The sequence below is a fragment of the Amblyomma maculatum genome, chromosome 1 (genome assembly GCF_055883805.1).
Source record: "Amblyomma maculatum isolate TAMU_Amacu chromosome 1, ASM5588380v1, whole genome shotgun sequence".
Lineage (NCBI taxonomy): Eukaryota > Metazoa > Arthropoda > Arachnida > Ixodida > Ixodidae > Amblyomma > Amblyomma maculatum.
In genome coordinates, this window is record NC_139344.1 from 238456160 (window position 1) to 238482598 (window position 26439).

The following is a 26439-nucleotide window of genomic DNA, read 5'->3' on the forward strand; positions in this document are numbered from 1 at the left end:
TACTTATCCGTAGGTGTTCCGTGCCTTAGGAAAGTTAGTGGAAGGCAGTTGATACCAAAAAAAAAAAAATATCGCACAACAAAAACTGACGAGACTATATATAAATTGTCGACGGCACTTTCAATGCGTTTTGCGTAGATTGGAAATGCATCGAATCTCTGGCTCCGAGCGCTGGAGCACGAAGGAAATACATGAAATGATTCGCCACTGTGCTGACATGCGCTTCAGAACGGCTGCAGAATCGGTTTGCCGTTTTTTTTTTCTTTTTCGCGGTGTTACGATCATTTTGCTAACGGGTTTCCATAGCGTGAGCAGGGGGCGTCGGCTACTGGACCTCTTTGGCGCGTTGCATGGCTTTGTCGCTAGGTGCCGCATGGATTGCTGGAACAGAGTTATTTAGAAGCAGCTACTAAGAAGCCGGAAAAAAAAGGAAGAAGTAAGGAAGAATGAAAATCTCAGAGCGAAGGACACAGATAACCGAAAGCAAGAGCCAATAGTTGGGAGAGGGAGGGAGAAGGCCCAGGTGCTTATCGCCGGAGATTCTAACATGAGCAGGTGCAAGCGAGATATCTTGGAACGTGTAAAGGGTGATAAGCGAGTGTTAGTTGGAGCCTTCCCAGGGAGCACAATGAGGGCAGTGCTGAAAGAGAGTAAAAATAGGCTGTTGAAAAATTCCGCGGGGCTAAACGATGCCCTAATTGGTGACGCTGCAGGAGTGGTGGAAAGTTAAGCTAAGGGATTTGACGATATCAGGGCGATAACACAGCAAGCGCAGATAGTTGTATGCACAGTACCGGAGGTGCTAGGATCGAACGGAAAGCTGGAAAAGGACGTGGTCACAGTTAATCAGGACATAAGAAAGTTAAGCCTGGAGAAGTGTTTCGAAGTGGTTGAGGTAAACAGGGAGGTGCATAAAGCAGGTTTTGGTAGGGCTTTTCAGCGAGATGGCATTCATTTTAACACAAGGGTGGGAGCAGAGATCGGCTGGCGCCTGGCAGGCAGGGCTGTAGCTTTTTTAGGGGGTCCGCGAGGACTCCGTGCTCAGAGGTAGTTAGAAGTGAAGCAGAAGAAAGTGTAATAACGGAGGCTGAGCCCCAAAAAATGGCATGGAGGAGGTCGAGAAAGAAAAGTACAAAAAAGAAATTTAACACTAGGATCAGCTACATAAACATGCAAGGAGGTAGAAAAAGAGCGAAATGACTAGAGATAGAATAGCAGTTGAAGGATGACAAAATAGGTGTGTACGCTCTTTGCGAGACTCATCTCAGGGATCTGGAAGATCCGCCGTTGATAGAAGGCTACGTCTGGGAAGGGTGCAACAGAACGAGAACGAAAAAAAAAAGGTGGAGGGGTAGGTATGTTAATACACCAGGGAACAAATTGGCAAAGAATTAAATCATCTTGTAAAGAACATATCTGGGTATCAGGAACAATTGTCGGCATAAGGCCATGGCTAGGGGTAGTTTATTTAGGAACAGGACACCAATGCAGGCAAGAAAACAAGGATCTTGTTGAATGTCTCAGTGACGATATAAGCTAGTTTGGAGACGGGGCCAATACTATTCTGCTGGGGGACATTAACGGCCACATCGACGATCTGGATGGATACACGGATTGTAACGGGAAGCTAATGCTAGATTTCTGTGAGCGACACGATCTAGTTATAGTAAATAGAGAAACAAAATGTGAAGGCCAAATGACGTGGGAATTCCGCAACAGGCAGACGACCATTGACTACTGTCTAATGTCGCAGGAAATTTATAGAAAGGTCACAAAAATGGAAATAGACGAAGAAGGGGAGTGTAGTCTGGGAAGTGATCATAAACGTATTAGTCTGCAGATGGGGCCCTTGATGAAAAGAGAAATGGAACTTAGACAAAAAGCAAACGCAAAATTAAACGACGATCAAATAGCGCGGATAGCAGCAGACATAGAGGGAGCAATAGAGAAAAGCCCCATGGAAGACTGGGATTATGAGCAGGTATAGAACTACTCATAAGGAGGAAAATTAGGGAGGTTAAAGTAGCAAACCGCTGGAATGGAAAGAGGAAGCCACGGAGCTAGTGGAATAAGGAAATCAGGGAAGCTATTGAACAACGACGGGCTGCTTCAAAGGAACACCGAGTGGCAAAGAAAGCACAGGTATCTCAGGAGGAAATCGACAAAAAATGGGAATCATATCGACAAAAGGAACTTGAGGTACAGGCCCTCGTCCAAAGTAAAATAAGGCAGTCCACCGATCGCTGGATGGCTGACATACACGATGCCTATAGAGGCGGAACAAGAAAGTTCTGGAACCATATAAGCTGGCTAGGAAAGAAGAATCAAAGAAAGCAGGATCGGATTCAAGATAACGAGGGAAATTGTTTAAAGGGAGACAACGCAGTGAACTACATTACATCAATTATAGCCGAGTCATTTAAGAGCGACGATAGGGTAATCTCCGCAAATCAGGAAGCAACACAAGGTAGCAGAATACAAAGCAGCTTAGAACTGGCCAATCTAAACTGGAAAAAAAGCAGAAAAAATATTCCTAAAAACACATCTACAGGAACAAATGGAATTCCGATCAAGCTGATTAATGAACTTGGTCCAAAAAGTAAGGAAACGTTGTTAAAAGCTCTAGAAACAGTCATAACGAATAAACAAATTCCGGACAGCTGGTGGCAAAGTAAAATGAATTTGATTTATACAAGGAAAGGAGAAAGGATCGATACACAAAAACTCCTACAGGCCGATTACCATAACATATCTGTTATGTACAGGTTGTCCATGCAGGCGGTGAAATTAAAGGTGCAAGCATGGGTGGAAAGTAACAAGATACTCGGAGAACTTCAGAACGGCTTTAGAAATGGTAGGCGTTTAGATGATAGCCTGTTCGTGCTTACCCAATGCATCGAAATATCTAAAGTGGAAAATAGACCTTTGCATTTGGCCTTCCTGGACATAGACGGGGCGTACGACAACGTAAACAGGAAACTCCTGTGGAACATATTAAAAGAAGAAGGTATCGGTTATGAGATAAAAGGAAATATACCGGGATAACAAAGTAGAAATTACATGAGAAGGGATAAGAAGTACGGAAGATGTCAAAGTATGCAAAGGATTAAGACAAGGCTGTCCTCTATCACCGCTGCTGTTCATGCTTTATATGATAAACCTGGAACGGAGGATACAAGACATTAACCGAGTTTTTTTTTTTTTTCCTTGCGTTCTCGATGGTCGTTTGATGATTTCCCCTATCTTTCTCCCCATCCTTCTTTCCCTTTGGAAACTTCGCCTATATAAGATCACTCGTGGGTTTCAATAAATTCAGTTGTGAGTAGCGCCTTTGTCCCGTCCTCTGTCTTGTGGTGTGTTTATTTCGGCGCAGTTTTTCACAATAGAAATATGAACCAACTAGCCCAAGAAACGGTATTAAAGACAGTAACCTAGGTTTTAACCTGTCATATAGATTAGGTGGAAAGGCGGTAGAGCAGCGCCTCCCCGGTTTGATGTATGCAGACGATATTGTGCTGCTAGCTGAGAGCCTGGAAGAATTGCACACTCTAGTTAAGTTTTGCGGAGACGAAGGGGACGCTCTAGGCTTCAGTTTTAGCGCAGTTAAGTCGGGTCTGATGATTTTCAACGGCTCAACTGATCAGGGTCTTACAATACAAGGCCATGAAATACCCAGAGTAGCAGAATATAAATATCTGGGGGTATGGGTAAACGAAGGATTGGCATACATTGGAAAGCATGAGCAATCACCTAAGGCCAAAGGGCGAAGGAATGCCGGGATAATGAAGCATAGGGCATTGTGAGGATATAACAGGTATGGGGTTTTGAGGGGTATTTGGAAAGGAAATATGGTGCCCGGACTTACTTTTTACTTTCGGAAATGCGGTTTTGTGCCTAAAATCAGAGGTACAGTCGACATTAGAAATAAATCAGAGAGCCGTTGGACGATTAGCACTAGGTGCCCACGGCAAAACCACAAATGAGGCGGTACAGGTAGCTATGGGTTGGGCATCTTTCGAAGTACGGGAAGCTCAGAGTAAAATATTATATGAGGAACGCCTGAGGAAATTGGACAGTAACAGATGGGCAGCTAAAGTATTTAAATACCTGTACTTAAAAAGCGTTGACTCACAATGAAGGAAAAGAACTAGGAAACTAACTAGTAAGTATGCTAGTCACAAGGACGGAGAAATAAAGAGCATTAAGCAACAGGTGAAAAAATTCGATGGATAAGAAACAGAGTGTGGAATTATACCGAGAATGGAAAATGCAGATCAGGAAGGAAGCTTTCTTTGATAACTCAAGAGACAGTGCTCTACTTTTTGAAGCTAGATCAGGGTGCCTTAGAACACGCAGCTACAAAAAGAAATTTAACAATTAAGGTGGCACATGTGCTGTATGTGGTATCTCCAGTGAAACAATTGACCATATTATACTCGAATGTAATGGTATCCATCCGGAAGTTGATGCAGGCGCAGTCACTGTTCCTGAAGCTGTGGGGTTTAGAGATACCAGAGGCCGGGTAAATAAACCGGTGGTGGAAACTAGCAAAAAACGACTGGAAGATTGGTGGCTTAAAAGCAGAGAAGTGACATAATGTTAGTAGTTTAGAAACAAAAATTTAATAAATAGAATGACGGTTTAGTTAACCAATCTAAATCAATAATTAAGATATAGGGAGAAAAATGAGCATGATAGCTACTGCTACAACCCCGTTTCAAAGCTCTCCATCGAGACCGGCCGTGCGTGGCATGAAGGGAGGAAAAACTAGGAGGGAGCGTGACGTCACGCGGCCAATTTTTGCAACCATCCATCTGGCGGAAGAGGCCGCAACAAGCCAAAGGCTACTAAAAGGGGCTTTAAGGATTACCTCCTAGCCTTTAATCCGCGGGCGCACGACTCCCCGTCTTCCCCGGGGGCGGAGATGAGCACGCCCATTTCCGATGGAAATAAAAGTTGTGCAACCAACCAACCAACCAACCAACCAATTTGCAAGCCAAGCGCCGAGAAAGCCGTTCCCTCAACCGTTTTTTCGCTCTCCTAGTCTGTACCTATGTTTTGATGTCGGTACGTTTTAAACCGCGCGTCTGCCTCGGCGCGGGCACGCGGCTGTCTGCTGAGACGAGCATGGGTTATCGCGTCGATTCCCCGATGCTGCGCGCACGACCACGGCCGGTCTCCAGGGAGATCGCGCTTCTCTTCTCTTACGCCTCTGCAATGGGGTCTGTTTCCATCGCCCCACTGCTGCCGCTACAGCCGTTCATGCGCAAAGGAAACGCGCGCTCGCTCTTAGCTCCGCCCGCGTCAGTTGCAACCAGCAGGTCCTGACATATCGCCCCTTATGGTTCATACAAAGGCCGTAATCACCATCGAACATTTATCGTGTACGAGGAACAAAATACAGTCAACAATCCGCTCGCGCGCCTTCGTCAGTGCGGCCGTGCATGGTCGAATGAAGCTTCGGGTACAATTCAACATTTCTTGCTCCTAAGTTTTGTACAAAAATAAATTTACCAGGCTATGCAATGTGCCTTTGAATGTTGTAAGCAGGTGTAGCGCTACCTGACGTGAGTGCATGGTGAACTGTTGGGTGGAGATTCTGTCAACCGCTGCCGTTTTCGTTTAGGTCAAAAGAGGCACCGGCGAAAATTCATGGCGCGTCTCAGATTCAGAGTAAAGAACGAAAATTTACTCACGTTAAATTTCACTTGTCTAGTGGAGTGGGCTGTTCGAGCTTCGTTCAAAACATATCAGTTGGTTGAAAGACCGAAGATGTATATGTATCCTCGCGACTACTTTTAATCAAGGAAATGGGCAAAAACAGTTAAGCAGAATTGAAAAGAGCGGCAAACAATAAAAAAAATTATCCTTCAAAGTTACACATTGCACTACATATTCATCAAAATGCGACCTGCGTCTAGAAAGAAAATTCAGTCTCAAAATCTTCCTGCACGGCTTGTGCACATAAGGAGTTGGCCTCTCGTTAATATTCTCGAGGATATTGTCCTCGTAGAAGGGTGTAGTACCACCTGGGGCTGCTTCTTTCGCTATTTTCAAGAGTAGCGCAAGCGTCACACCCGAAGTTGATTAACTTAGTATATCCATCGACGTAAGGTAAACCGGAATATGTGACTGGGAAATGGGATGGTAGGAGATGCCATCACTTCCTTCAGTTCCTCGGTTACTGATTGTGGCATAGCAGAAATGATTTTTTGGGGAATCGACGCAAGGTGCCTTGATTTTGCTCTCAGAGGAAACGTCCGTCTTGACAATGTAGTTAAGTACCGCTAGCTGCTACGGCCCTCGCATCTAGCATATATGTTGTTCCCTTCCGCACATTAACCTTACTTTCCGAAGAGAGCCTCAATGGGTCGCTGTATAGGGCTTGAAATGAGTCTTCAGTGAGAGTGTCCTTTTTTTAACGCTTTAGAAGTTTCTTGCATACTTTCGATATAGCAGGTGAACTCATTTGTAAGCCCTGCATTGAGTATCACCTTCATCATTTATTGGCCTCTTTTTACCACTTCCAGCACAAGTGGAGTAATGAATATCAAACCATTTTGATTATTTTCATAATAAGCTTGATATTATGTAGAAATTTCATTAAAACAACGTTTATTTGCAAATTTAAAATAATGTTTACAATACCACACATTAGCTAATATATGAATTGTAATAACATTTAAAACTCAACCCTACAGCGTTTACTTTGACTGTTATACTAATACTTTATATCATGCAAGCATTTTGCAATACATTACATTTTTATGAATTATTTACATCTTCGGTGCTACATGGATGGTTTCGCATCTAGCGCTGAAAGACGGTTTTGCTGTTGCAGACGAGTTGCTGTCATGTTAGCCTTGAAGAAGCTTCGATATGATTACTGCTCTTTCAGTTTTTTTTTGTTCCCATTCTTGTACAGGCTTGGGAAAATTTCGGATTAAAATGGACAAAAATAGCTACTATGCCGCAATGTATGTCATGCTTGTCGAACGTTTGCTGAACGACAGTGTTTTTTATGTCCGTTCCCGTGTGTAGTACGTTGACGACATGCCACTGCAGCATCTACCTTCTGTGTTCTTTCATTTCGGGGCTGCACTCACCACGAAACTCGCGAGCGACAGCGCGAAACCAGGCAAAAGTCACCCGCCGCCGCTGAAGCAGACGCGGAGCGAACAGTGAGCAGGTCGCGCTCCTTGCGGCGGCGGAGAGCATAACTCAAGGAGAAACGTTCCCATTGTTCCCTCGGCGATTGAAAAGGCCGCTCTCCCTCTAGACCGGCCGTGGCACGACCATAGAGAAAGGGATTGGGTAAAGAGTGGACACTCGGCGAAGTCTGGCCCCAGGAAATGACGCATGAATGATAACGCTAGTAACAGCTTCACGCACGACGGAATGGATGGCGCTACCAGCATTTGTCGCGCCGCACGCGCGGGTGCTGCAGTGCCGGCAATGGTGCCGGCAAGTGCCGACAAGGCGGCACAGACCGAAGCAGACTGCGGGAGGGTAGGGCCGTCTACGCGGGCTGCGTGTTCGTGAGGTCTGACTGCGGCTTCCTCGGCCTTCGAAGCGGAACTACTGCAGTTTGTCAGGACGGCAAGGTGAGGAACGTTATTTTGGTTTAAAACGTTGCATTTCGAGCAGTTTATGCTGACCGCGCCGGCCGGTTCCTTGAATTGCACAGCTCGTGAACAGGCGCCGGTCGGCCAGTTCGTGATACCCCGGCAGCTTCCAGCAAAGGCAAGGTAATATATTTTTTCTATTGGCAAATTCTGCATTTCAAGCAGTTTAGCTGAGCACTCGTGGCGCGGTTGTGAAAAGGCTCGTTAATGGCGCAACAAGGGCTCGCCCGGTACTGCACAGTTAGATAAGAGCGAACCCACGCCTGAAGTTCTTTGCTTGGTTTGCCCAGTGGTTACTTTTGCGTGGTTTCTCGTTGAGTTTTACGTGTGTCACCCGTTAATAATTAGAGGGTATTATTAACGATGCGCCCTTAACAGTGCGCACACTCCCAGACACCCTTAGAGTGAGTGGGGGTAGTTGTTCCGGTCGCGAAGGAGATGCCCTCGACCTGCGTGGCAAGCTCAGCCGGAATTCAACTACCTTGTAGTGACAGAAGGGGGTGGCCGTTTGGTGCCCACCTGTCGCCGGTTCAAATCAGAGTAAGGATTGGAGTCAGAAGTAACAAACAAAACACAATTTATGCACAGCAAGAGACGATACAAAGGAATACACAAGAACACTTGAAATGCACAGACGAGAGGTTCACAGAATACAAACGCTAAGCATGCAACTACAGAGGTATTCAATAACACAGAGGCTTTACAACAGATCAAACACGAGAGAGTCACATAAACAAACACCAAATTATTCACCGGGCACTGTTGCAGTCCGACGCCTCGAGTCACGATGTGGCCGCCATGCAAGACGAGCGCCGCTCTCTCGCAGGTCCGTAGGCTTGCCAGCAGCGGGTGATCCCCGGGAGTCCAGTTGTCGCACTTGCAAACACGCCGCAACCACTGACTGACTGACTGACTACACAAGCGGCGCGGTCTCTTTAAATAGGGCGCGCCGCGTCTGTCTGTTAACACGCGCCAAAGCTAGCGCGCACACACACTTAGCTTGCTGGTTAGAGCGCTCTCCCTCCCGCCGAGCTGCGCGTCGTCATTGGCTAGGTCCCGTAGAATGTTTTAGAGACGTCTGGCGTTTTCGGGACTGATGAATCACCTTCATTGCCGGGTGGTGAGAAAGATGGCGACGCGTACAAGCTACGCGCTCTCTCGCGCGGGGGAGGAGGTTTTTCTCGAATCTTGTGGAAGGTACCATGCGGCGACGCGCGGGCCTCGCGCTGCGCCGGCTTAGTAAAAATGTGCGCCGATTTCGTGACAACGTGTTGGGGTGTTTTTTATGGCCTTCACCAGTGCGCAATCTCTTTTAGGTGATGTGTTGGCCGGGTGGAATCTGAACATCGAGAGTAGGCTAATGTGTTAAAGACGAGCGTTTCTGCGTTGTATGTATATATACGGGACCGTTATTGTTAAGACGGTAGAAAAAAAAAGTACCGCGCAAAGTCTGGAGAACCGGCAACTTTTGTGTCGAGGATCGTCATCTGCACCGAAAAACCCGCGTGGAATGCGCTTTAAAAAAAGGTAATAGGAAAGGAAACGCCGAGGTGCTTCTAAACAGCTTGATACTAAAGAAGTGGCCCGCCGATAATTCTGTCCTCTCCGTTTCTGAAAACGTGCATTCCACCCGCGCATTTATTTTCAGTGCACCTAACGCGCATTGTGGTATCCCCTGTGTTGTTGCCGCCAGGTATCAAATATTTTTATGGAATGAAACGCGTAGTCGGCTGTCAATGCAGCTTTTAAAACCAAAGACTAACATCGGGAAATGGAGCAATGCTTGGAAATTACTGGTAGGAATCTTCGCCGTGTAGCTTGATTTGTGTATTTTACGTGGGTATGCATGCGAGGTTCGATAAATAATTGGCCAATATTCGTAACTTTATTCCTTTACAGATTCCTTGTATTTAATGTTTACTCAGTGTCAGTAAAAAGTGTATCATGATGACATATATTTCTACTGTAAATTTTCCAGCTGGTGCCAGGATTCGGCAGTCTCTGTTGTGTGCCCTGATGAGACAATTGCTGCATACGTGCAAGAGGTCCGGACCAATATCCCGCATTCCAGGAGTCGATAGGTTTGAGCTTTCACTTTCGGCTAGCCATTTTACGTGATTTAATGTGCACATCAGGTATTTCTACGATATAATTGTTATTTAACATAAAATTGTGTTAATAGGCATGAAATAAATGTCCCAATTGTTTCCTGAAATGTTAATATCAGTACATATTTTCACATTTCAACGAATTGACCATTTGAGAATATTGCAAGCTAAGCTTAATTGGTTTCTATTTACCGTCCCAGAGAGACCCAGGCTATAAAGACGCGCATAATAGATGAACCATTCTTATATTTACACTGTTGAGCATTCTGGCAATGTATTTGAACGAGTGCTAGTTAAACTGTCATTGTAAAATGAATACAAGGCACTTTGTGACATGAGTCAATGTTTTCCAGCTTATTTCCGACTTACAGAATATTTGTGATTAGGAACCCTTCAAGTTTTCTGAAAAAGGTGATGCTTAGGATGAAAGACGTAACCATCTCCTGGAATTTGCTGCCAAGGTCATATCCAAAAACACATGATTGTATGGGGAAGGGTGCGCATTTCAGCTAAAAGCAATGTGTCTGTGGCATAATACCCAAGACTACTTGAAGTATATTTCTTTGAAATCTGTGTTTAAAATAAAATACATAGTATTGTGAGGGAGCCGCGAATATATTTTGAGCATTGTGTATATCTATTTTCTTGTGTATCATTTTCTATACTATGTATATATCTGCATGTAATGCTACATTTGTCTACCTATGTATTGTTTCTTGTGTAATTTTTTTTCTTTTTTATAATGTACACGTGGGCTGGTGTATCCTACGTTTTCTCTCTTCCTGGTTGCTTTCGTGCAGCAAACGGTCAGAATTGTATCTGTTTGTTATTGTATGGAGCAAAATAAATGTTCATTTCACAGAGCTCCTGGCATCTTTCCTACAATACCGCTGTTTGACAAAGGCTTTAACGCAGCTGCGTTGATGGCCAGTCAGCAGTAATTGTCACCTAATTTTATATTTCATCGCTTATAATAAATAGAAAAATAATACCACACCGTACAGAATAGAAATGTGCCAACAGGGCGCGGCAGTACGGCAAGCGCTTGCTAGCGTTCAAACTGCGCGCCGTGGCGCACGCGAGTTTCAGCATTCAAACTGCGCGCCTTGAACGAAAGCAGATGTGCGTCCAGCATTAGTCGCTTGGTGCGCTACAGTCAATTGGGCCGCTGGGCCCTATGGAAGTGTCCGTTCTTTACCCTATCCCTTTCTCTATGGCACGACCACTGATCTGTGGGCACGACAAACCCCGCTCGGCGCCGATTCGCGCATGCGCAATGCGCAGCGGTAGTAGATATATATCACCGCACGCTATCACGTGATCTAATTACGTGAGGCCGACTCGCTGCCTTTTATTTTTTATGACTAGGCTTCAAGAGTATTGCCGCGCGCTCCCTCCTAGTTTTTCCTTCCTCCATGGTGCGTGAGACTTGGCCAATATTCGGAGAGAGAGAAATAATAAATCAGAGAAAAGGGTTATTTTAGAGAGTGAGCGGGGATGTAGTGACCGTGCTGTGGCATGGCCGGACTCGAGGATGATGATAAGCTCTTTATTTACTCCCAAAGAAGGGGAACCAGCCGAAAGACTGGTTGCACTGCTTAGAGAAGGTCAGTAGGGATCCCTTGGGACTCTGCGGCCTCCAATGCGCGCAAAATGAGCTGGCGCTGTTGGGCGAGCTCGGTGGTACGCAGGAGGGACTCCCACGCATCCACTGTAGCTGTATTGTCTGCGTTGTGTCGTGTACATGTCCACACCATGTGAATGACTGTGGCCGGTTGTGAGCAGCGTTTGCAACTAGGTGCAATAAGATTTGGGAACATTTTGCTATATAGCCATGGGTTTGGAAATGTCCGTTTGTATTTTGCTCCAATGCACGGCCTCGCGCCGGGATTGTTCCCGGTGTGCAGGGGGTTATAGACACCGTTCGAGCCGATAATGCTGGAGGATGTCCGTGTATGTAACAAGGCGTAAATGAGTGCCTTGGGGAGTGTCAGAGGAAGCGACAGGCGGAGGAGGGTGCTCCGCCCGGTAGCTGAGTTCTCGGGCTAGAGCATGCGCCTGTGCGTTCCCGCTGAGCGCCTCATGGGCTGGGGCCCATATGAGAAGACGAGGTGTAGACGGTAAGGGGAGAGATCAGAGGATAGTGTGCGCCTGTCGGGATATACGACCTGCATCGAAGTTATGAATTGCCTGTCGGGAACCGCTAACGACTACTTTGGTGGAGGGGTCGGTCAGAGCTAACGCGATGGCAACCTCTTCCGCGGTGGTAACAGTTGCGGCGTTGAGGACGCTGCAGGCGTTGTGCCAGTTTCGGTGCAGTGCCAATGCAACCGCAACCATAGCGGGGCGAAGGGGGTGGTGGGAGGCATCTGTGTATGTAACGTCGGGGCGACCGGTAAAACGTTTGTGGAGTTGCCGGGCTCGGTCGGCTCTGCGCTCTGTATGATACTCTGGATGCATACGTTTGGGAAGCGGAGGTATACGAAGACTGAGTCTCTGCTCAGGCGTGAGGTCCATATACGTAGAAGTCGCCCTCGAGGGGTGATTCCTACCTGGCTCAGTACTGCACGGCCCGCATGTGTCAGTGAGAGGCGCTCATATTGGGAAGTTAGAGTCGCTTCAATCAGCTCGTCGACTGTGTTGGAGATACTGAGGGTCATCAGTTTGGTGGTGGAAGTGGACATGAGTAGACCCAATGCTGTCTTGTATGCCTTGCGTAGTGATGCATCCACTCGCTCCCGATCCGTTCGCGTGAGGCGAAGGTAAGGGGCAACGTAGGCAGTGCGCGTACAAACGAAGGCTTGTACGAGACGCAAAAGGTTGGATTCGCGCATGCCCTTATGATTGTTGGCGACTCTCTTGAGCACGGCTGATCTGGATTACAGATTGATCTATTCGCTGAAGAGTAGTGGCGTTTCCTCCATTATCTTGTAGATGAAGGCCCAGGATACGGATTCGGTCGGTACGGGGTATGGGGGTGCCCTGTACTTGCAGATTGAAGGATGCCGGAGGTGATCTGGGGAGTCTACTCGGGTTGGGACAATAATGTATTCAGACTTGGTAGCCGAGCAGGATAGGCCGGCTGTGGCCAGATCGATGGCTGTCTGCAGAGTCTCCTCGATCTGGCCGTCACTGCCGTGTGTAATCCACAGAGTGAGGTCGTCGGCGTATAGGCTGTGGTGCAAGTGGGGGATATCTGCCAAAAGATTGGGTAGTGCAATATTGAACAGGAGTGGGGAAAGCACTGAGCCTTGGGGTGTACCCCGGCTTCCAGGAGAGATGATAGAAGGATCTCCTGAGCTGGTGTCAAGTTGCACTGTGCGGTTCGTGAGAAAGTTGCGTATATATGCATACGTTCGTTGTCCCACCCCTAGGGTCTGGAGGTTCTGCAGAATGGCTTCGTGCCGGACATTGTCAAAGGCCTTCGCGACATCTAGACCAACTATGACTTTGGTGCCCAAAGTGCTGTGTGTCGGCACCTGATGCTTGAGCAAGAGCATGATGTCTGGGGCCGCAAGGTGTGGTCGAAAACCAAACATTGTGTCTGGAAGTAAGTGATGTTCTTCTAGGTAACGAAGAAGACGGGTCTGAATTACATGCTACAATAGTTTTCCCACGCAGGACGTGAGAGAAATGGGGCGGAGGTTCGAGAGAGTAGGTGGTTTGCCCGGCTTGGGGATGAGCACGAGGTTGGCGCATTTCCACTCTTGCGGGATGGCTCCCCGCTCCCAGCATGTTTGCAGAAAGTCTGTGAGCGCATGAATCGAGGCGTCGTCGAGGTTCCGAAGCATACGGTTAGATATCCGGTTCGGCCCTGCAGCTGAGTTTGTCTTGAGACGATTGAGCTCGGCTCGTACCTCCGGTAAAGTGATGGGAGCATCTAAACGGACGTTTCCCTTCCCCTGATAAGGAGGGAGAGCTTTCACCGGTCCTGGGCGGATGTAGGTGTCTACTAGCTCTTGTTTGAGGGCGTCTGAGGTGTCGGGAAATTGGTGGAAGATACGCTGGAGTTGCTGGCGAGCTTGGAACTTGCTCCCTTCAGGGTCCAGGAGGTGACGGAGTAGTTTCCAGGTGCTTCTGGTGTTAGGAGCCTTATCCACCTGGTCCCATATATTGTGCCAGTTTTGGCGTGTAAGCTCTATGGCATAGTTCTCGATGTTTGTATGGACTCGGGCGAGCCGTCGTCGAAGATTCCGATCCCACTTGCGAGTTTGCATCAGGGCCTCCAGCTTGCGCTTGCGGTCCCACAGTTGGGCATATATCTGTCGCAGTTTGGTACGGAGGCTTCCACAGCTACTTCATAAGTGACATCTGCAACTTGTTTGAGGATGTCGGCTGACCAAGCGGCGATGTCTGTGATAGGTTGGGAAGAGCCTTGCTCTTTTTGCTTGGCGCGAAAGCAGTCCCAGTTGACCACTTTAGCTGGTCGCGTACGTTGTCGAGTAGGCTCCTGAATAACAATCTCCAGAACGTAGTGGTCGCTTCCGAATGTTTCCCGAGTATTGCACCAGGTAGCTGCAATCCCCGGTCCCGTAAAGGCGAGATCCGGGGTTGTGTCCCGCGAGACGCCCGTTCTTCTCCAAGTGCGTTGTGAGATGGAGTGTGTGCCAATCGTCCCAAAGCAATCGGCCTCTAAGCGTGTCATAGTGGTAACCCCATGCTTGATGCGGAGCGTTGAAATCACCGAGAATAATTAAAGGTTGCCCTCGCGCTAGCTGCTGTACTCGGAGGAAAAGTGGCCCGAAGACGGCCTTGCGTGATCGGGGTGGGCTATAGACGTTGAGCACGAAAAGGCATTGCCTGGTCGCACGATAGGGTCGGGGGATAATTTCGAGAAGGACATGGTCTGGAAAAGTGGAGTCTAGCTCATTTAAAATAACCGTAAGGTTTCGCCTAACTAGAATAGCCACCTGGGAGTTTGCTCTTCCCGATGTGTATGTCCGATATCCACCCAATTTCGCGTGTTTCCCTGCTTCTTGAAGGGCAAATATTTCTGGGGGGTCGCTCGCGGTAAGGAAATGCTGAAGGACCGCGCTCTTGCGCGCGAACCCCCTGCAGTTCCATTGCCAGATGGTAGTGTTACCCGAGCGAGTCGCCATGATTAGGTTGGGAGAAGTTCGGAGTGGAGGTCGTTGGGCGATTTGGCGTCTGAACCGGGAGCGGGGTCTCGTCTTCATGTTTGCAGAGGGAGTCGATTGCATTACCAATTTCTAGTTGTAGAGCAAATTGAGAGCTGAGGGTGCGAAAGGAGTTCTCAATATGTTTCTCCAGCGATTGGATACGGCTTTGAAAGCAGACGCCCTGTGTTTCGAGGCGCGCTATCTGTGCGTGTACGTTTTCCGTTTGTGTATCGCTCGCGGCAAGAGCCCTACGTTTGTGGGCAGCACCAGCTGATTACAACACGCCAGCCGCTGGGACCGCCAATGTTCCGGCAGCAATCAACGCAGTTTCAGGGACAGCTCGGACTCCTTCCCACCCCTCGGGCCCAATGCCTCAAGGCTATCATCTCGGACGCCGTCCAGAACGCGGCCAGGTACGCCTGCAGTCGTCCAGCAGCAGCAGCAACCTGCTCCACCGGGGCAGCTTCAGGGCCCGGCTCCGCCAAGACCGCCACCGACTCCACCTCAAGCGGTGAGTACGCTAGGAGGGACTCCCACCTCTCACGCACTCGAACAAGCCATTACACACCTCACCGGCCGTCGTAACACAACTGGTTCAGTCGAAACTATCGAGAAACGCTTAGACGCTCCTCCTCCTACTTCCCCCGGACTCGAGGGAGAGCGCGCGAAGCGCTCTCTCTTGAGACCAGCCGACCGGCCGTGGCTGTGGTGCGAATGCGGCGCTATGGTCCTATGGTGGCTCCATCTGCGGGCGGTTCACGCAACGTGGTGGGAGTAGGAGCAGAGTAGGGATTAGTGGCTGCGGCTGCTGCGGTATGTGTATTGGTGGACGGGTGAGGATTTTTGCTTTTATTCTGAAATTTCGATTGTTGGTTAAAGTTGTTATGGCGTAAAATATAGCTTTAATCTGTACATGAGGTGAGCGCAAAGTGCTGAAGAAATTTGGTGCAATATTGGCTTGTGCCTACCTGCAAAGAACAGCATTCAGCAAATGTGTGCCGTTGCAAGTCTACGTTGCATGTTACTTGCGCACGCTGCTAATTACCATACCAGTGTTCATAGCGACGGCATTTTTGACAGGCGTCCCTGAAGGAAATCTGAAGCGTCTAAGCGCTGCGTGAGCCATAGCCACTCGCCGTTCTGCGTGTGCTGTACGGGCTCTGCTCGGCCACCACCGACTCAAGCCAGCGGATCTTTACATCTACTAAACCAGCCTAACTTTCGTGTGGGCAGCTGCATCCCCGCCACTTCACTTCAGCCCAATGATGTCAGCGACAAAAGTAAGATTGGCTTGCGGCCGCAACATCCACGTCACTGTCTAGTTAGTATTTAATGAAAATTCATTGCCAGCTGTCTCGGAAACCTGTTTCAGTGCGCTGGGCGCACATGTAGCCGGGACATAATTTGCTCGAAAGGTAGTTGACGCACGACAGTGAAAATATTCCTTGTACCCTGTGTTTTGCTTTGCGCACTGGATTGAAAACGTAACGCTCAAGCGATTGATTGGAACGGGGGGAGGGGTTGCAAGACCCTAGCCCACTGCTTGTCAGCGCATGACGTTGCTTCACGAGTAAAGTAACTTGATAATTGTGAACGTTCCGAAGTTCACAGTTTATGCCTCTGTTTGGCAGTAGCTTTCAGGAACTTGCAATTAGACTTGTCTTCAGGTACGTGTGGAAACTGGCAGATCGATACTGTCGGCAGCAGTTGACCCCTTGGAAAGCGGCACGCGGTAATCAAGCGAAATTGGTTTTGTTTACATTCACTTTGACATCTTTTGCTTGGTTATTCATGTGTACGTGTGATATATGTTGTAATAAATAAGCCAATGCGATGAAAATTTATCCGCGTTTTGCAAGGCCCAGGACGAAAAAGCGAGCGCAGCAGCTTTTGCATCGTGCTCCGCGGAATTCACTACTGACAGTATGCAGTTACAAGATCTCGTTGACGCTTTCATCGTTATTTCAGGAATGTAATAGCAGACTTTCTATTTATGCTTTCCAGTTAAGGACTGCAGTGCTCGAATTATACCATACTATAACTCATCGTTTGCTTAAATACCACATATTGAAATTAACTGGCACCTGTGGACCAGTTATCAGCTGTCATTCAATGAACTTAGCCATGTTAATGTGGAGACTCGGTTTATAAGAGCTTCGAGACGCCTGAATTGTGTTGAGGCAACCTAGTGTGTAAAGCTTTTGCTGACTTTACATTGATGCCAGCTCATCAAGCACTGGTGCCTTTTTAGGGCTTCTTTCGTGATGTATTTGTAGTATCAGCTTCAAAATTTTAAATAGTAGGAGTTTGCAATGTGCCCTGTTGAGATATTCAGTCTGTACTGCATTTTTATTGGCTATTGCTTGTTTTGCATAAAAGTTGCTTATTAAAACTTATGGGAATGATAATATTTATGTATAACACCTTTCATTTCATCAAATTGTATCCAGCATAATGACATTTTTACATGGGTTAGCTCCACTACGGCACTCCTTTTTTGGCGCATTGGACCAACCTCAACACCAGAAGTGTTTAATCAGATGGTGCCATCATCAGGTGGTTCAGCATTATCCCAGCACTTACTCACAATAGTGCAAACATTCTGAAGGCAATGCATGCTGATAGAAAAAGGAAGGAAATCCAAATCCACTTTATTTCCAACCTACAAGTTGGGGGTCCCCCAGGGAAAAAGCTGTCACAGACAGCTTGAGTGGCCCTGGGGGCCTACAGGCAGCATCTCGCAGTGGATTTTACAGCACAATCAAAAATGGATATGTACATGAGATCAAAAGCTAAAGAATTATACACACATCAGGTATCAGAAATGACTATGAGCATCGCAGTAATATTCATTGCCTCATCATAAAATTTGTTAATTCATGTCTAAATGTGTTAAGCGTGGCTGTAAAGTCAATGTAGGCTTTAAGTTTATTATAAAGTGATGGTATGCGGTAGTCAAGAGTGGCCCGGCCATAATTTGTTTGTGTATGTGGCACTGGTTTTAGTTCCCTACGTAAGCTGTAGGCATGCAAGGGACGGTGCGTATCATTGGAAAGGTTATGTTTATGCATATAGCGAGACAGTTTGTAATCATATAATTTAGTTGCTTTAAGCATATTATGTTTAGTAAACAAAGGATCAGTAGATAGCTGGCTAGGGTTTCCACAAAAGTTTTCAAGAATTCGTAGCACCTTTTTTGTAGTCGCTCAAGTTTATTATAGTTATGGATGGTTGTAACTCCCCAAACTAAAATGCAATATGAAAGACGAGAGCTGAAATTAGCAAAATATATTGCTTTTTTGAGCCTCACTGAAAGTAATTCTCTCAGCTTATAGAGAGAGCCAACTGTTTTACTTAATTCTACCGCCAGCTTACTAACATGCGTGTTCCACGACATGGTTTCCTCAAACCAGACGCCTAAAAATTTTTCTGAAGTTGCACGCTGGCAACACTGTACCTTGAAAGTTTAGGACTAGTTAAGGACACATGTCATCAAAAAGTTATGGTTAAGTGCTTTTCATGCCGAGAAATGCAGTTCCTTATGGTCAAATAAATTGACAGAGCGCTCAGCTACGTATCTTGATTTAATAATCTCTGCACCTTGATTGGGGTTGCAGGCATAGGTGTGCACAGAGGGGGTGCCAAGTTCGTCCCCATACCTTCACTCCGTCAGATCTGTACCTTAAAAATATGCAGGGTTATGGTCATGCACATTTTTTAACTATACTGGCGGCCGACGAGTCATGCTGTTGTGATCCAAGCTACCTTTTCCTCTAGCCGGGGATTCAACTAAGAAACCGTTGTGAGAACCGCATCGTCAAGTAATCTTCAATTCTGCATCCGTGACGAAGCTTGTTTTGTTTCTTGAGTGCAAAATATTTTGTATGCGTTGCTGTTCCATTACATCAGTACTAAATGTTTTATAGCCATTCCTCATCTTCGCGCTGTGTATTGGCTGTAGGTGCCTTGAGGATGGGGGGGGCATTGCGGTGAAACTTCCTCCTAATACAGAGCCCTGCGCACGCCTGTGGTTTCAGGCAATCAGTTCACAGGTCAAAGAAATACACCGACATATTCAAGCATGAGTCTCAAGGTGCCTAAAGCCCGGCATATTGTGACAGTGCTCTCTAAGCTTGCCATTAGATCAGTGCCTAGTTTGTCCAATGTTTGGTGTCGATGAAGTGATTACTCTTAGAGCGCCATTGGGAGACAGGACCCGAACCAAATGTTTTATTTTTCTACCTCTGAGGCAACCACGGAACCCGAGCGTTCTCGGCATATGGCTTCTGTCCCCTCTTTTTCCACCGCTCTCGACATCTAGAGAGAGTGCTATACAATTCGAAACACTGATCAAGACATGAGGGGTCATTGAAACTGGAGAGTGGGTATGAGCACCTCATTTGCTGGTTTTACGGGCTGTGTCATTTTTTTTTTAGGGGGGGGGGGGGGGGGGGCTATAAAGTGTTTTCTGTTTTGTTTCTGGTGCTGGTTGTGGTGTTATTTTTGTGTATTATTGGCTGGAAGCTCAGTAAACTGGAAGAAGTTCTGTGCCTTACACTTTTGTGTTTGCTTTTGGTGCTCCTGTTTTGGTAGTCCTGTTATTAATAGTGTTCTGCAACAAGGCCGTCTATATTCAATTTTTTTTGTGTGTGAAAGTGTGCATAAATAAGGGTGTGACTCTCTTAAAGTAGTAAGCATGCCAGCTTTTTGTTCGTTTTTTTTTAATAGTCTGTGAAACTTTTGTGTGCATAGATCACCACCTGAAATTTGCATAGGCATCTGCTATGTAATTTGCAGTTTCTTTATGTTGTTTCAGTTAAAGCTGCCAAACAGTGGCTATGATGTCACAGTTGTGTTACATAATGTGTTAACACAGCATCGAGATCTCATGAAATGCACCAAAAACATGATGCATTTATGCTTTTAATTCACTCCAACTTTTATGCTAGCCTGCCCCAGCAATATGAATGACAACTAATTATAAAGCAGCTATTATATCATAATTTTTCTATGCATCACATGGCCTCATTATTGTCTCAACTTGTCTGTGCTGTCATAGTTCATAGTTGCCATCAGGCTGCTGAAACCAAATATGAAACATGGAAGATTTAATAACAGTATATTATACAGCAGGCTTAGGGAAATTTCACATGATGATTCATGCTTAGTTGTGTCTTTTGCGTCAGTAAAAGAAAAAGATTGGTGTCCCTACTTCTTTAATTCTTGAGCAGATTTTAGAAAAATTCACCTGGTCTTGGCTAACACTTAGTTTTGGATGCAGAATAAATGAAATCGCTTCTTTGAATATTATAGAATAAATGCTGCATGTACTGCCAGTTCACGTCAGGAATTGATTAGAATTGGGACAAAAATGGCATTTCTATGTAAGCAGCTAGCCTCCTTTCTCCTGTGTATTTAGCTGATGAAGGTGGTGTTAAAAGCTGATGAGCACACTTTTTTTCTGCAGCCTCATGTATCAGTTTGACATTCAGAAGCAGCTTCACTTCACAAATAGACTTTGTAGGGCATAAGCTACTCATTGTTCTTTCATGGCAGTACGCAGAGGGGTTGCCATAGTCCTCATGGATATCATATTAACTGTTTGTGCTACGAAAATATTTGGGAGGTCCATATAAAAGTCCTGTAATACATATCAAGAACATGGATTAGACTTGTGCTGCAAGCTGAGTGCATGGTTCTGCAACCTTACAGTAGTGAATTAACATTTTTTCATCTGACTGTGCTAGTAAGTAAAGACAAAGCTTCAGTGTGTTAACTTTGTGCAAGGCATTTCATGAAAATATGGCTAGGCCTTTAAAATGCCTTCAGAATGACATCAGGAGAACTGCTGCATAGTGAATTATGAGGAATTTATGTTTTCCACTGTACACATTTTCATTGTGTACAAAAACTGTTGATACGGCCTCAATCTTAATACTTACTGGGCTCATAACTTCGTGTTTCTGTTAAGGCAATACATGGGGTTAAAGACTTGGTGGCTGTTGCAGAGGATAAAAGATACTTTATGTATGAGAAATCCACAGTGTGTGCACAAATCCACCACTTATTTCTTACACCCCATGGGCCTGCAAGGTGGGCGAAAATTCCAGGAAATTGTTTTTTCATTAGCATTTGCATTGTCATGAACTTGGGTTGTATTGCTCATGATTTACATTTTTTTTTCTTGTGAAGCGTAAAAGTTAGAATTGAGTTGTATAATTGTAAATATTATTGCACAGTAACCTTTTCTCTTTTTTCTTCTCATCTAGCAAATGAAGGTAGACCGTTGTCCCACTGAAGAGTTTTCACTGTCAAACTGTGCAGCTGTAAACCCAGTGGACTTCTCGGAAGACAAAGTCCGGTAATATGACAATCAGTGCATTTTTTTATAATTTAGCATGAGTTAGTATTTTCTGCATGTATTTTTTGGTTGTATCATTCTAAAGATTTCCTTTCACCTGCTGTAGTGGCTCAGTAGTGTCAGCGTGTTTGAATGCTGAGCCCGAGGACGTGGGTTCAACTTCAGCCGCCATGGCCACATTTCAGTGGAGGCAGGCGTTAGGTTTACAGTGCAGTCAGTGCATGTTAAAGAACGGTTAGAAATAATCCAGTGCCTTCCACTAGATGGACAGAATAAAAATTCCTCGAGTAAACCGAATTTGTGTACTCTGCTCGTATTTTTAATGTCATGCAAGCACAAGCTGCTTTTTTAGTCTCTCTCTTGGCATGTATTGATGTGAAAGGGGAGGTAGCAACAGTTATGCGTGTGCCAAGCACATGCCAATGCGACCATTGCATTCTAGTTTTTTCTGTTCAATAAATGCTGTGCATGGCTGCTGTGTGGCTGTCTAAATTTATAATAATGATTTTTTAAGTTGGCTGCGTGGTGGCACCCATCTCAAAATGCTGTGCTCACGTTGGTGAGTGTACACGCCTGTGATGCATGGAGTGTGAGGCATGACAGCTAGCAACTGGGCTAATGCACAACTCCCAGCATGAGGTCTGGTGAACTCTGTAGCCCGACTGCTCAGTCGGCCTCTTCCCAACAGAAAAACTAGTTCACTTTATGCAGGGTCCTGCACAGGAGCTGGCTAGGCTTGCCAGAGGTTAACCAGCTTATGTGTGAAATAGAATAGAACCTGCATTTTTTGGCAAATTGTAGTTAGGTTTTAGCCAATCCTCATTAGCTACATGTAGTTAACAGGACTTTGTGTCACATGAAGCAGATAGACCTTTAAGAGGTTAGTCAATGAAACATACCAAGTAGGCTTCACTTGCATACCAAGGAAGCCAACAGTCAACGAAACCAAAAAGAGCATAGGGGGAATGTTTCAGTTTCTTAATTTATGGTGTGGGTGGTCAGTGACAAATTAGTTTAGTAGTATAAGCAACTCCTGGCTGAAAGACGACTTCCATATGTTGCCTACAGTGCTCTGCTAACTGAGTTGTAGCAACTAACCCACCTCCTACTTTCGGGGGTATTTACGTTGTATGCAACATAACCTTTAGGATGTTCACCAGCATCATCCTTGTCAGTAGTGGCAGTCCCTGAACGTCACCATGAGTTTCATATGGAATGTGATCGAATATTGAAGGTGGCAGTTATGTTTCAGTCATAAATTGATTACACAACTAATTTACCATTGATTCACAGCATAAGATAATCAAATAGAAACTTGGGTTCCTTAATATGTATGTCATAATAAGTCCTCATTTTCCTATCCTTGTCTGCTCAACTAGACTTCACTGTTATGTGCTGTGTATGCTGCCTCCTACACTAGGCTATTTAGCTGCTGTTCTCCATTATTTGACACTAGCCGGTCAGCTGGCCAACTCTTGTGTGGCGTTAAAATTGCGCAATAAAGAATTGAAATTGATGTTAAAAACTGGAGGCATGAGGTAATAGCTTCCACGAATGTGTTGGCTTCAGGCATTTGTAAGCTAACCATGTAGGTCTGGAAGCCACTATACTCTTAGCTTCTACCCCACTGTCTACTAATCAGATGAAGTACTGAGCGTGTGCACTTGCTCACTCCAGTTCTACAGCTTCATGCTGTGATAACCTCCTTACTGAGTCAGCGAACTTTGCTCAAGTAATACTGTTAAAGATATGGGTAATATTATGCCACTGCGCATTTTTTTGCTTCAAATTTGCCTTGTTTTTTTTTTTTTCAGTTGTCGGGTCATATATGCTTTCCATGAATTGATAGCTTACTACCCAGTGTGTGTATGATTGAGATGAAAAGATGTTAGTGTGAACAAGTGAAGCAGCTCAGCTGGACTTTTTTTAATGTTGAACTAAAATTTGTAGTAAATATCTTCAGCAGATGATGTGTTACATGTTTACATGTTTTGATGTGTTACATGTTTTTGCCAATTCAGAGCTATAAACAAGCAGCAGACGGAACACAAATAAAAACACTCTCAGAACTCTGCCATAAAACATACTTCCCAGAGGGGTTACTTTGCATGAAGCAGAACAGCCAGCGCTCCAGTGCTCTCTCCAGCACCATGACTGATGTGCATGCTTGTTCCAATTTTCATTCTGCTTCCCCTTGGCTGCGCTGCACGGGGAAGCTGATGCTCACATAGTATTATTAAGACTCTGGAAGGCTGTATATATTAGTAGGGCCTTATTGTTGGTAAGTTGCTATTAATGGAATATTTTCACTAATTAACTGTCCCTTACATTCTTAATTGGTGATTTCACTTATGTTGTCATTAGGCAATATCCTTAGTCATATTGTTGGTAAATTTTCTTCAGCTACTTATGGCACTAAAATGCATTGCAAGGAAAAGGTCACAATCTCTTTGCACCATTCATGTGCAAGAGTTCTCAAAGAAGGGCATCTGAAGTGTGATGTTAGATGCTTTTACTGTTATGCTGGGTCCTTCATTATATGTTCACACATGGACATTTTTTGTTTCATCTGCAGGCATGTTGAAGTCACAACAACAAACCATAAGTTTGTGTTCACCATCAAGACCTCAGATAAGGTCAGACCAGGAAGTATGGGCTTTAGTTTGCCTATGGTGAGTAATTGCTTTAACTGTATCTTCTAGCTTCATTAAGGTAGAATATTATGGCTCTCTCTTAATGCTTTTAAACTGTGGTTGTTTTCAGAGCCACATGAGGCATAGACTTTAAGGTGACTGTTTACCGACTTAGTTGACTGTATTTTCTCTGTGGTAGTCTAAACCACCGTGCCCAAATGAATGAATATCCTGCTGCAGGGCTGACATATATGGTAAAATAATATAAAAGATAATTTTTCAATTTGGCAATGTCTCTGTTCTGTTGTGGTTGGTGCCTGTAAATCTCAACATTATGGAGACAGGACTGCCATGCTGCCTTGGTGGTAGGCAGTGACAATGATGACTGCTACAATAGCTGAGGTGAATATTTTTTATTAACTCTATGTACTCTAATGTGGAAAGATGGCTTTAAAGAAACCATCTGCAAAGACTGTTGGTATCTGTCATATGTGCCAGCAACCATTTTTTGTCAGTAGCGGTGCAGTTAATGGAAACATCACCGTCAGCATAGTGGCTGTCATTTTTTAAAAAACATTTTAAAGAATGATGAGAAAGCAGTTTTGAACCAGGCAGAAAATGGTGAAAGAAGAAATTGCAAGAGAAGAAATTTGAGGCACCTGAAGTGTCTGCCAACAAAAATAGCTGTGTATACTTTTCTCAGTCCTATTCATTCATTCATTCATTCTTTAAAAAAAAGAATATACAGTAGAACCCCGCTGATACGTTTTTCATGGGACCGTAAAAAAAAAACCGTAAGAGCCGGGAAACGTAAGAGCCGGGAAGTAGGACAAATTGAAAAATGACAGTAGTGGGCAACTGAATGCATTTATTGTCATGTTATCACTTGAAGAAGTCATGCAGCGTTGTCTGTCACATCTTTTTGCGTCCGGTGAGCACAACTCGCTTCTCCAAAAGTTGCAGTGCCATGTGGCTCTCGCGATCGTCGCAAAGTACTTTCTGAGAAGGTCCAATGCTGCCACAGCCGATGTAAACGTCGGTTCCGGCTGCGGCGCATCCTCCTCCTCCTCTTCCTCTTCGTCGCCACTGTTGTGCGCGTCTACACACTCGGCCACGATCTGGTCGATAGTCATCATCTCGGAGGTGGCAACAGCATCATCCACAGACATGTAATCGTTGTACACGATCCCGTTCGCGCCAACCGCTTCCATGGCCGTGTCCAGTTCGCAGTCCTCGGGGGTTCCGGGGTTGTCCACGGTTCCTGGTTCTGCTGCGCTGTCTGCGTCGCCGAAGCACTTCGCAAAGCAATTCCTGACCGTTGTGGCGGTGACAGCACTCCATGCCGTGGCCAGATAGTGCATGGCATCCAGGATCGTAATGCCAGTTGGCTGTTGCCCGCGGTCCACAGAGGCCAGGGATCGCTTCACGATGCATTTCCTGTAAAAATGCTTCACGTTTTTGATGATGCCAGCATCTAAGGGTTGAAGGTGGCTGGTCGTGTTGGCCGGAAGGTAAACCACCTTGATGTTCCGCAGCGACGTAGTGTCCTTAGGATGCGCGGAGCAGTTATCTAAAAAAAGGACGACTTTTCTGTCCTGACAGCCCATATTCGAGTCCATGTACGCGAGGAACTCGTCAAAAATTGCGCACGTCATCCAAGCCTTGCTGTTGTTCTTGTAGTGGCAGGGCAGGTAACGTATATTCTTTAGGCAACGTGGGTTTCGAAATTTGCCGATGACCCACGGCTTCATCATCTCGGAGCCATCCGAGTTGCAACACAACAAAACGGTGAGACGGTCTTTGCTGCATTTTCTGCCGTGGCAAGCCTCGCCTTTCAAGCTAAACGTCTTCGAGGGCTGTACTTTGAAAAAGAGGCCCGCTTCATTGGCCTCTTTTTCATCGCCCGCTTCATCGGCATTGAAAATGTCCCTAGGTTCGTAGCCTTCAATAATGCGCGCCACGGTCTCTTTCCAGCTGCCTACAGTAGCCACGTCCACGCTTGCGGCCTCCCCATTCACGGTTCGGTAGCAACTTCCGTGCCTTCGTTTAAATCGGTCGATCCAGCCGTTTGACGCACTGAAATCGACGATCCCGAGCTTGCCTGCTATCTCCAGTGCTTTTTCGCGTAAAATGGTGCCATCAAAATTAACACCTGCAGCTCTGGCTTGCTTGAACCATTTGTACACCGTCTCGTCAAGCTGCACGTGTTCCACACCGCGGGCTTGCTTGCTTTTGATGTCAAAGGACCAGGCATTTGCTTCGATCTCGTTTCTTTTCGAAACAATAGAGTTGAGAATGGATGGCGTAAGTCCCAGTTCCTTAGCGATGCACACCTGCTTCCGCGTTGGGTTTACATCCACAGTGCGGAGAATATTCAGTTTATCCTCCAAGGATAGCGCTTTGCGCTTTCTTGATGCCATCTTGCTGTATTTACGTGCTGAACGGTTGGCACGCGCCAGGTGGGCGATTGAGTGCGCTGGACGCGTGTGCACATGACCGCGGAACGAATTCACAGCCGGAAAATACACGCGGAAAGAGTCCTAAGCTCGGCAATCGTGAAGTCAGTCGCACACACACCAACCGCACAAAGGA

The 26439-nt window shown here is 45.9% G+C and overlaps 1 protein-coding gene across 1 annotated transcript in view; it reads left to right on the plus strand.

Moving 5' to 3' along the window:
* Nucleotides 1-15564: 15564 nt before the first annotated feature.
* The window catches only part of LOC146205999 (vesicle-fusing ATPase 1-like), a 67324-nt gene continuing 56449 nt past the window's right edge, over nt 15565-26439 (plus strand). The window contains exons 1-4 of the mRNA XM_084590637.1: nt 15565-15686; nt 15934-16133; nt 21123-21214; nt 23790-23886. Of these exons, the coding sequence (XP_084446763.1) occupies nt 16116-16133; nt 21123-21214; nt 23790-23886 (207 nt within the window). The 5' untranslated portion in view covers nt 15565-15686; nt 15934-16115. The remainder of the gene's footprint in view (nt 15687-15933; nt 16134-21122; nt 21215-23789; nt 23887-26439) is intronic.